The 12,468-nt window shown below is 33.0% G+C and overlaps 1 protein-coding gene across 3 annotated transcripts; it reads left to right on the plus strand.

The window, feature by feature from the left end:
- Nucleotides 1–4,550: 4,550 nt before the first annotated feature.
- LOC18046813 (protein FAR1-RELATED SEQUENCE 5) lies at nt 4,551–12,468 on the plus strand. Of its 3 annotated transcripts, none has more exons than XM_024187615.1 (3): nt 4,551–4,557; nt 8,269–8,693; nt 11,884–12,468. In XM_024187615.1, coding segments are annotated over exons 1-3 (630 nt in total). In that variant the 5' UTR covers nt 4,551–4,556; the 3' UTR covers nt 12,088–12,468. The 3 variants fall into 3 exon arrangements, with proteins under 3 accessions (XP_024043383.1, XP_024043384.1, XP_006443015.1); XM_024187616.1 differs by lacking the exon at nt 4,551–4,557 and adding an exon at nt 7,303–7,454 and having other exon boundaries at nt 8,249–8,693; XM_006442952.2 differs by lacking the exon at nt 4,551–4,557 and adding an exon at nt 7,303–7,454.

Genomic DNA, 12,468 nt, shown 5'->3' on the forward strand with positions numbered 1-12,468 from the left:
CTGATACAAGTTTCCACGTAAGGCCTAGGCATAGATACCATTTGTGTTTGGTGAGTATATATATAGTTCTTGGGAAGCTGATCAATGCAGCAGCACCCGCAACTGCACGCATGTCAAGTTTCCATTGAAGTGGGGAGACCACTCTTCATTGTTGTTGTATAACTTGCGTTACTTAAAATACGGTGTACTTCTTTCATTAATATGTGAATTTTGTGTCATTGTGTTGTATTATGAAACTGAATTACTTAGTAGTATTATCGATCTTGTGTGCTTTAAAATTTTAATTTAATTGTTGCTGCTTATGTTATCTCGAAGCTAGCAGTTAGCCCACATGACTCAAGGCTGGCGAATATCCGATTCGATTTCCTTAATGTATTAAAGTTAATCGCTTTATATATGTTCGGAAAAATTTTGGGTCACTGGCAAAGAAGACTCAAGACAAGAAACCAAAAACTATAAACAATAATAATATAATAATATCTCGGATATCCGCAACGAGCTTTGACTAAGCTCGTTCTTTCATTGACTAAAGAAACATAATTAGATTTACGGGCAAAATTAGATTTTAGGTATTCATTTTTTATAACTATTTTTATCTCATTTGAAATCTTATTTTTTATTTGTAAAAGTTAAAAGGAAAAAACGACTCCGACAAAAGCTTGGATTTAAAATTTGCATGACTTGTTTAAATTTGTGAATTTAAAAATCACACGTGTGTCTTGGATTTAAAATTCACTTCTTTCATTAATATGTGAATTTGTATTACCGTGTTTGTATTATGAAACTGAATTACTTAATAATGTTATCAATCTTGTGTGCTTTAAAATTTTAATTTAATTTGTTGCTGCTTGTGTTATCTCAAAGCTAGCAGGTGGGCCCACATGACTCAAAGCTATCGAATATCCGGTTTAATTTCTCTAATATATTAAAGTGGGTTGCTTTATGTTCGGAAAAATTTTGGGTCATGGGCTAAGAAGACCCAAGACAAGAATCCAAAATCAATAAATAATATAATGCAAATAAAATTTGTATTTCATGTTTTCGATTTTGAGACGACACGTGTATCTTGAACTCGGATATCCGCAATGAGCTTCGACGACACGCGTTTTTTTTTTTTACAAAAGACGCACGGTCAGATTTCAGGGATTTTTTTTTACTATTTATACCTCAATCGAAACCTTATTTTTTATTTTAAAAATTTTAGAAGCGAAAACGACATTACATCCTCGCGTTTCTGCTGCCGTTTAATGGGTTCTCAAGCTTTCACCCCGGAAGTAGTTGGTTGTCCAAAAGAAAATAATCTTTAATTTCACAAATTAGTGATGTTATTCCGTGTATAAGAAGTGGAGTTTTTATGAAAATAATTTTAAAAGAGTTGCAATACTGATAAAATAAGATTTTTTAGCTAAAAATTCTATTTAATTTTTCAAGATTAATTTTTTAAAGAATAAAAATGTACTAATAAGCATCCAATCTTGGTTTGGGCTTATTGGCTTGTTTGGATCCAAGAACAAAATCCACACAAACTCAGACCCGATCCGGAACCGTATTTGAAATACAGTGGCGTGTCGCTATATCGAAAAAAGAAAAGTGGCATCAAATGATTGGAAGTCCACCAAAATCTTTCGTACACCCTGATCCACTCTCTCACTATTCTTGAAACTCCCAAAATACCCCCATAAAAACAAAATTTAATTAACAAATTTCCTTCAAAAATTTTTAATTTACGCTAAATTTCAACTTTTAGAGCCAATATCTGTAAATTACGAAGAAGATCTACAATAACATTCCCGAATTCTGATTCTTTAATCCAATAAGTTCCAGTTTTGTTTCTTTTTCATTTAAGCTCTTGTTGTTGAAATTGCTTTTCCTGAATATGTTTTGTTTGGTGTATTGCTTTAGATGAAACTAAGATTCTAGAGTAAAAAGAGCTTGAATTGAAATGGGTTTAATTTATATTGAGTTGTTTGGCTTTGTTTTGAGATAAAAGAGTGTACTTTTACCTGCTTATGAAATGCTTTGCTGCTTTAGAATTAGAGTGATTGAATAAGTTTCAAAAACTAATTATTTATTTGGGGTTTCTATTTTATCTATTTCAACTGTTATTGGATATGATGGTGTGCTTCTCACTTACGTTTGTTTTTTTTTTTTTTGGATGCATAATGTAATGAGTCTAAGAGAAATCGAATGATCCGACTCATGCGGAACCACCAACTTTGTGGCAATTGAAAAGCATGAAAAGAAAAAGAAAATTGAAGAAAGCAAAGCAATTGTCTCGGTCTCGGTCTCGAATATATCCGATCGATAGTTGGGCTTTTGGTTATCATTTTTTGCGAATGTTGACTTACACAACATATAAATCTAGACAATATATATCATAGAGTAACGTGATTTTGGCAACTTGTTAATGATAAGACAACTTTTCGTGGCGTTTGATATGGAACGTGTTGCGATGGTTCTTTTGGTGCTGTGACTTGTGTTAGGGAGAGAAGAAGGCTGTGCCAATTTTGATGGTTTAGTGGAGCTTGAAAAATTGGGCTTCCAAGATGTTGAAAGGTAACATTCATTTCTTTATTCTTTTTTTATTGATAGAAGGCCGCATTCATTTTGAGTCTGGTAAGAAACTTCTTCGTTTCACGACGATTTTTTCTCCAATTAAAAATTAAAATTGGTGGAACCCATTGTTCACTACTCTCATTAAATCGAACTTATTTTGTATCCGGACATTTCTCCCAATAATCAACATCGACAAATCATTCTAAAGTTGAAAAACACACACACATGACATGGGTAGGAACACAAAGTGTTCAAACGCACACCGAAGAAGATCCGACTACGTCTCCCTATAAATAAAGCAACATTATCACATGGCTTAGTCACGGCATTTACAAAACCAATTAATACCCAATTCTTCACTAAATCAAGCCCACCAAAACCAAAACCCAAACCCGCCATATGGACGAAGAAGCCAATAATCAAGTCTTTGAATGGCAGAACGTGATCATGGCGTTCTGCTTTTCATCAGCCCTCCAGATCGCTATCCTGTCTGCTGAAACTAAAAAAGAACTGTCCCCTTCTTTCTGCGTGCTCTCATTTGCCATCTTCCTGACCTTCCTTTTTCTCTTTGTTTCTAAACTTATTGCCCACAAGTTTGCTGCTGCATCCCAAGCGCTAGAGAAAGCTGCAATCGTCGTTGCAGCCACTACACTGGTTTTGGCCACTACAATTCCATATGTCGCGAATTCCGCAAAGCTCAAGTACGCAGCCTGGGCTCTCTACGCCTTCTCCTTGCTCACCATCTTCGTCTGCAATTTCATCGATGAAATTGTCAACCTCGTCAAAAAGGTTTTGACCCCAACAGCCTCTTCTCCTGTCTCCTCCTTTCTTAATAAATATGTTTGTTCCAGTCAATCCTGAGACGACTATCTATCCAAACGAGTTTAAGCTTCCACGTAAGGCTGAGGAAGTGATACCGTTTGTGTTTGATGAGTATATTTTATGTTTGTTGTTGATGGGGAGCTTATCAGTGCAGCACAACCCCAAAAGCGTGCGTGTCAAGCTTCCATTGAAGTAGGGAGGCCACCCTTCATTGTTGTTGTATAACTTGTGTTACTTTAAATACGCTGTACTTCTTTCATTAACATGTGAATTTTGTGCCACTGTGTTGTATTATGAAACTGAGTTAATAGTATTATACTATTATTGATCTTGTGTGCTTTTAAATGTCAATTTAATTTGCTGCTGCTTATTATCTCAAAGCTAGCAAATAGCCCACATGACCCAAAGCTAGCGAATATCCGATTTGACTTCCCTGATATATTAAAGTTAGTTGCTTTATGTTCGGAAAAATTTTGGGTCACTGGCTAAGAAGACTCTTAAGACAAAAAGCCAAAAACGATAAATAATAGTAATGTAACAATATAATGCAAACAAAATTCATATTTCAAGTTTGTGATTTTGAGACGACACGTGTATCTTAAACTCGGATATTTTGCTGTGAGCATTGACGAAACGCACTAAATAAGCATAATTAGAGCATAGGGATTTAAAAAAAAAAAACTATTTTTATCTCAATGGAAACCTGATTTTTTATTTTTCAAAAATTTTAGAAGCTGAAACGACATTACATCCTCGCGTTTCCGGTGCCACTTAATTCCACAAATTAGTCATGAGAAATAGAGTTTTTAGGGGAAAAAGAAAAATTAAAGGAATGAAAGTACTAATAAAATAAGATTTCCCCCGAAAGGTTCTATTTAGTTTTTCAAAATTAACTTTTTTCTAGAATAAAAATATATTAATAAGCATCCAATCTTGGTTTGGGCTTGTAGGCTTGTTTGGATCCAAGGCCGAAATCCAGAAAATCCCAAACCCGATCCCGAACCATACTTAAATTATAGTGGCGTGTTGCTCTCGAGAGAAAAGAAAAGACAAAATTTAATTAGCAAAGTTCCTTAAAATTTTTTTGAATTTACTCCAAATTTCAATTTTTAGAGCCAGTATCTCTGAATTAGGAAGAAGATCTACAAGAAGTTACCTGAATTCTAATTCTTCAATCCAGTAAATTACAGTTCTTTGGACAACTTTAACACTCACCCATTAAATTTTGTTTATTTTTCATTTAACCCCTTGTTGTTGAAGTTGTTTTTGCTGAATATGCTCTGTTTGGTGTATTGTTTTATATGGAAACTAAGAGACTAGGGTAAAAAGAGCTTGAATTGAAATGGATTCAATTTATATTGAGTTGTTTGGCTTTGTTTTGAGATAAAAGAGTGTAATTTTAGCTGCATATGAAATGCTTTGTTGCTTTAGAATTAGAGTGACTGAATAAGTTTTAAAAACTAATTATTTATTTGGGGTTTCTATTTTATCTATTTCAACTGTTTTTGGATATGATGGTGTACTTCTTACTTACGTTTGTTTGTTTGTTTGTTTTTTTTTTTTTTTTGGGATGCATAACGTAATGAGTCTAAGAGAAATCGAATAATCCGACTAGGACCCCCACCAACTTTCTGGCAATTGAAAAACATGAAGAGAAAAAGAAAATTGAAGAAAGCAAAGCAGTTTGTCTCGGTCTCGGATATATCCGATCGATAGTCGGACTTTTGGCTATACATCACAAAATTTGTTCATTAGCTATCATTTTTTTGCGAATGTTGACTCATACAACATATAATTCTGGACTATATATATATTATAGTAACGTGATATTGACGGCTTGGTAATAATAAGACAACTTTTCATGGCATTTGATAGGGAACGTGCTGCGATGGTTCTTTTGGTGCTGAGATTTGTATTAGCGAGGAGAAGGCTATGGCTGTTACTGTGGTTGATCAATGGATTTTTCTAATGATATTGCTATTATTATTGAGGCTGAGGCATGAGCCATTGGGCTTTGGCTTGCGACCTACTGACAAGAATTGTTTATCTCCATTAATGATAGAGCGGGATTCACTACGAATGGCTCAATGTTCAATAGAAGCTACACTTGCAATGAATTTTCTTGAAGTATTTCAGAGATTCAGGCGCTGCATATTCCAAGCCCATCATTTCGGAGTTCAAAAAATCCCCAGGGCTTGTGTTTTCTACCCCTGATATTTTAAGTAATTTTGCTCTCCGATGTTACCAATTCTTATAGTGATACGAGGATTAGCAAAACCCTTTATCTTTTTCTTTATCCCTGAAATATATTATCCTTTTTTATTCCAAAAAAGAAATAATAGTAAGGCAACACTGTGGAATAACTCAATATTCGATCCGAAAGTTCGATGGTTGGAAACAAAGGCCTGCCAGTTTTGATGGGTTACTGGAGCTTGAAAAATTGGGCTTCAAGATGCTGACAGGTTACATTCTTTTCTTTTTTTCTTTTTTCATCTGCTCTGGACTTGGACCTGGACTTCGACTAAGAGAATAGTTTATTTGTTTGTTGTTATGCAAGTGGAAATTACCGAGAAGTACTATTACCTAGAATTTTATTTTTTACTTTTAAAATAAACTTATTTCGATCTGAAATTTACTAGACTCTAGCTAAATTTAAATATTTTACATTATTGTATATTCTTTGCCTTTGAATTCTCCATCAACTGAGATTTTTCTCTACACATTTTGAAATTTGAATTCATATGATTCTTTTTCTTTTATTTTTTTCCCTCAAATGCACTGACATCAAGATGCAGTTTTTAGTAGTGATTCGTTTTTTCAGCTTAGAAGTTATTCAAGCTCATGATTGGTTGTATTTAAATTTCCATCTCATAATTGATAAAATGGATTATAACTAAAATGAAATGTTTGAAAATTTTGATGATTTATTTAATAACATTAACTATTGTTTCTACAGCTTATCTTATTCTAATGACAATGTGGGAGTGCGATGGCTAAAGTTTTATCTTGTTTATTTTTCTTAGCTTTATAGATTTAATTATTATTTCCTTAACAATACTACAAATTTGCTATATATTTGATATTTTGAAATATAACAGTGACTATTATCAGTATTGTAGCATGTTAATATCATTTTTATTTACTTTTGGTGCAAGATTCTCGTTTTCAAGGCGACAAAGACAAAATGAAGATAATTAAAGAAATTATCTTGGTTTATAACTTGAATTTTAATTACTGTTATTTGTATTGTTAAGAATTTATAATTTGGTATTGGATGACTGTATATTTAATTTTAGAATATGGTTGGATTATTTGTATTTTGTAGGATAATTTGTGGCCTTTTTATATTTTATTTTGCTTAATTTTGTTTATTAATTATATTTTTCTAAATGAATCTAGATTCGATTCGATTCGTTATGGGTTTATAATATGATAAACGAATAATAAACAAAATTGAACTCAATTCAATTCATTTATTATTTCTATTAAATGAATTAAACAAATCAAACCGAATATTCGTTCAATAAACGAATTGAATCTGAATCCTGAGATTTTGATTTTATAAACGAATCAAATCCGAATAAATAGAACTCTAACCCAATTCGTTTACGATTGGATTCAAAATTTGATTCTTTTTTTTGCTTTGCCACCCCTAATTCTTCCCCCCCAAACGTTCTATTTAATTTTTCAAAATTTTTTTTTTTTCAAGAATAAAATATACTGGTAAGCATCTAATCTTGGTCTGGGCTTATTGGCTTGTTTGGATCCAAGACCAAAATCCACACAAACCCAAAACCCGACCCCGAACCGTATTTAAAATATAGTGGCGTGTCGCTATCTCGAGAAAAGAAAAGTGGCATCAAATGAGTGGACATCCACTATAAACAATCTTACACCCTGATCCACTTTATCACTATTCTTAAAACTCCCAAAATGCCCCCATAAAAACAAAATTTAATTAACAAAGTTCCTTCAAAATTTTTGAATTTACGCCAAATTTCAATTTTTAGAGCCAATATCTGTAAATTACGAAGAAGATCTGCAACAAGGTTCCTTAATTCTGATTCTTCAATCCAGTAAGTCACAGTTCTTTGGACAACTTTAACGCGTACCCATTAAATTTTGTTTCTTTTTCATTTAACCCCTTGTCGTTGAAATTGCTTTTGCTGAATATGCTTTGTTTGGTGTATTGTTTTATATGGAAACTAAGAGACTAGAGTAAAGAGAGCTTGAATTGAAATGGATTCAATTTATATTGAGTTGTTTGGCTTTGTTTTGAGATAAAAGAGTGTACTTTTAGCTGCATATGAAATGCTTTGCTGCTTCGCAATTAGAGTGATTGAATAAGTTTTTCAAAACTAATTATTTATTTGGGTTTCTATTTTATCTATTTTAACTGTTATTCGATATTATGGTGTACTTCTCACTTATGTTGTTTTGTTATTATTATTATTATTATTATTATTTTTGAATGCATGATGCTGTTTGTGACTCTAATTATTCATAAAATTGTTTAGAAGGGAGTTTATTTTTTATTTTTTTGGCCTTTGATAATTGTCATATCTGTACATCTCTGCTCGCCGTCTAATTGCTGAAAAACCATTTCTGCTTCTTTGGTGCAATTTTATGTTTGAAATAGATTTTTATCAAGGTTTTCAACATTTGGAACTTTTTGTACTTTTCCCCCTATTTTTAGCTCCTAGCTTTGATTGATAACGCTTTTCAGTTGTCCGGTAAATGACTTCAGTGGTTTTTACTTCCTTAAAAATAAAAAGAAGAGAAGAAGAGAACCTGCTCTCCTAATTGGGACACACACACACAAAAACTCATGGATATAAGTTTAGTTTTGGAATCTGAATAAAAGTTACAGCTGATGTTATTGTGTGGCAGTGGATTCAGATGAGGGAGCTGGAGCAGTAGAGGGCTCTGCTGGAAGACAGTTGATTATATTCGAAGGAGATTCAATTAGAGAGCCATGTGAGGGAATGGAATTTGATTCAGAAGAGGCTGCCAAGATATTCTATGATGAATATGCACGGAGAGTAGGGTTTGTCATGCGTGTGATGTCTTGTCGTCGTTCAGAAAGAGATGGTAGGATTCTTGCACGTAGACTTGGATGTAATAAAGAGGGTTATTGTGTTAGCATCCGAGGGAAATTTGGGCCAGTTCGAAAGCCTAGACCGAGCACAAGAGAAGGTTGTAAGGCGATGATTCATGTAAAGTTTGATAAATCTGGAAAGTGGGTGATAACTAAATTTGTAAAGGAACACAATCATCCACTTGTGGTGGCGCCGCGTGAAGCTCGTCAGACTATGGTAATGCCTTTTGTTTATAACTCTTAACAGTAATTCATTGTGACATTGTTATTTTCTTAATTCATTTGATGTATGGCTCAGTGCATCATTCGGTTCTCCAAATTCAGTAATTTTAGGAGTAATGTATTCATGGGTGTTTGTATCATTATTATTCCGAATTTCTCAAGTTTTGATCCTTGGCTTGTATTATTGAATTCATTGTGATATGCCGTTTACTTTGTACAAAGAATAAAAAAGAAGTTTAATGCATGTAAATGAATAAATGGATAAATTTATGTGTAAATGAATAAATGACAACCTGTTGTAATAAATAATGTGTCTTAGAGAGGCATAGGTGCATTTTCTTGGGTCTCATTGGGTTTCGGAAGTTCAAGGGGGTTTCTTTCTTCATTATTTATCAAACTTGGAAAACTGCTTTCTAATGATGTTTATGTTTTGGGTTCTCTTCCTGTTTTATTAATATTTTGTGGACTGGTGGTACAACTTTTTGTAATTTCCTTTTTTATTAATATGTTTTATTTTATCTTATTTTAAAAAGAAAAAGAAAAAGAAAAAAGAAAGGGAAAGGCATAGATTCGGTGCAATTGAAAATTTGAGTCTGGTGTGGGATAATTAGTATGCTAATGTGAAAATTGCCGGATCAAGCAGAGATTGATTACTATAAGAAGGATGTTAGCCCAAAGTAGATTAATGGTGTGTGAAAAGTATTTGTATAAACAATAAAATGAGAAGTCTCTTCAGAATCTGCATTGTCTTATTGAACTAATTGACTGTTTTCAGTTCAGATTGACCAAAATTTTCTTTAGAGGTTGCTGCTTATCACAGTTATTTATGTTGTGTGGATTTGCCAACTAGTTCATTGGGTGCTGAATGAGCAGCTGATAAATAGATGCTTCTCAATTAGCTGAGAATGAAGCCTATAGATAAATAAGATAGAATTCCGGCAACGACATTTACTTAAAGCTTGAGTTGTCTACTTCTTTGATAATTTAAGCACATTGTGCACTTTTTATAGGTACATAAGTATCTGTACCAGTTGCTGGAGTTGAGTGATGTATTTTCATGTTGAGGGTCTTAGCTAAGACTTCGCTAGTACCAAAACTAGAAGTTGTTGACATAGTTTTATTGTGCTGCCATTAGTCATGTAGATGCTGGTTTTCAGTTGTTTAGAAGCTATTAGAAGTTATTAACAGTAATTTGCTGTAATTTTCTATTTTTGTTACTAATTTGATGTTTAAATAAGTTAGTCTTACTCTTTGTGAGTTGTCTGATTCTTCATGCTGGGGAATTGACAGTCTTTTAAGAAGTAACGTATCTATTCAGTGTAGTTTTTGTATTAAATCCTTATTTTCTATTTCTTGGATATTTCTTTCATTTGGCTGGAATTATTGAATCCATTATGATTAAAAAAAAAATTGATACAAGGATAAAAACCAAAGAATTGGGATGCATATATGCATGGCTAGTCCAGAATCAGTTTGATAAATTTATTTTGCTTAAAAGACAAAACAAAACTAGAAGTCTCTTTAAACCTGCTCGGTCTTATTAAATTGAACAACTTTTTTAAACTCAAATTGACTAAAATTTTCTTTTAGAATTGCTGCTTTTCATGGTTATCTTTGTCGTATGGATTTACTAGGAAGTCGGTAGAGTATTGATTGAACAATAGATATGTAGATATTTCTCTATAATAAAAAAATGAAGCCTGTAAAGACAAAAGAAGAATCCAAGAAAATACAGTTAGCATAAGTCTGAATAGTAGGTGTAAGCGATAATGTCAACAGTTTTTAAGTTTCTTAAAAAAAAAAATGTAAATAGGTTTCCACTCTTTGATAGGTAAGGAGTTTGTAAGCTGTAGGAGTTGATTAATAGATTTTTATGTCGAGGTCTTTGCCAAGGTTTCGCTAATACTGTAATTCAGAAGTTGTTTGAAATCTACTGGGCAATGCAGATGCCAGTTCCTAGTCACCAATGTTCTCTTCACTCTAGGAGAAAAAATATTTAATGTTTAATCTGTTGTGATTAACTTTTTTTTAATTATTTAATTTTTATTTTTTTTTGTGGCACATGATGAATATCACATGCAACACATGTCAACATTGTCATGTGAATGTTGTGTGGACTAAATCAGGTTTTAGACATTTCTTTGGTAATCACTTTATACAAAACCAATTCACCATGATTTCCTGGAAAATCTTGACGACTCAACAAATTTTCACATACCCAGCAGCAAAAACGAGAAATTTACGTGTCAAAGAGTTGAAACAGTAATGATAGAGCTACAAACACTTTGTACAAATGAGTGTGTACAAACTGACGTCGTATGAGGAGCATGAGGAGATTGGTTGTAAAAAACCATTATAGGGCACATATAATTGAAAAAAGTAACTGTTATTACTTTTTAGCCAATCTCTTCATGCCACATCAGTTTGTAAACAATTTTGTACAAAATGGTTTGTAGCTTTATCATTTTTGGAGTTGAAGATATTGAAACTTGCAACAATTTAGTCATCTCAAGAAGTGAAAACTCATCAGAAGGTAAGGGTGAGTGGCAGTATTTGTGTTCAAAAAATGGGACTTTAGTGTAGTAATTTTTTTTTTTTTTGTTTAGTAGTCCAAGAAAATAATTTGATATAGACAACCATAAGGTTAACAATGAGCAAAATAAAAATTGTGGTACATCTTAGTGTCTGGTAGATAGAGATTGTTTCCAGTTACCTGGTTTTACTTCAGTGCAGTTAACTTTCAGCAGAAGAAGTAACAGAAAAGGGTTTATCTGTCACGTATTTTGCCCACAGGTCTGCATCTGATACAATCATCAAACGTTGGGGGTCCATGTGTCATTTACCCTATTGTTTATTTGTTATGTAGATAACTTTTGATGTATAAGCATTTTTTCCTGTTCTCTTAATAGAATGACAACCTCGTCTGCATTCGAGAAGCCTTGACTTCACTATTTGTTTTCTCCACCTTTTTTGTTTATTAGTTTTGCCTTTTCTAGTCTTTCAGACACTCATGAACATACAAATACAGTGCATTTACTTTCCCATTGATGGAATCAAGTCATCAATTGGTCATGCATAGTGTTTTCTTTTACATGCATCTATGTGCTTTTCTCCAAACAAACGGTGCATAGCTTTTTACTTGTCAAATTTGGTTTTAATTGTTTGTTTTGCTTGAACTTTTATAGGATGAAAAAGATAAGAAGATTCAGGAATTGACAGTTGAGCTTCGAAATAAGAAACGGCTTTGTGCACTGTATCAAGAACAGCTAACAACTTTTATGAAGGTTGTGGAAGTGCATAGTGACCACCTATCAAAGAAAGTTCAGAATGTAATCAACAATCTCAAAGAATTTGAATCTATAGAGAAGGAGCTTTCGCGCAACAGATAGCCATGAACTCCTGAAGTGGCTACTCCAGCGCCACTTAAAGTTGGTAGTACATTTTTTTTTTCCCTTGTACCATTTCTGGTCTATATATATATTTTTTTTACGAAGTTGTGTCTAGTAGAGATTTAGGTGTTAGTAGGTTACTCTAGATGATCTGATATAAAAATGTACAATATGGTAGGCAGCTTTGAAGATTTGCTTTGGCAATTGTTGCATAAGCACCCATTTATTTTCTTTTACCATTAGAATGTTCCTCCCTGACCATATTCTGAAGTGTTGTAACAAAAGGCAGTTGGTGCCGTGTAGGCAGCTGCTTCAGCTGGACAGGATCTTGTGTAACAAATGACTTTGTAATAATTTCTGGTAATGTTAGCTAAGCGAAGA

The sequence above is a fragment of the Citrus clementina genome, unplaced genomic scaffold (assembly GCF_000493195.1).
Source record: "Citrus clementina cultivar Clemenules unplaced genomic scaffold, Citrus_clementina_v1.0 scaffold_3, whole genome shotgun sequence".
Classification (NCBI taxonomy): Eukaryota; Viridiplantae; Streptophyta; class Magnoliopsida; order Sapindales; family Rutaceae; genus Citrus; species Citrus x clementina.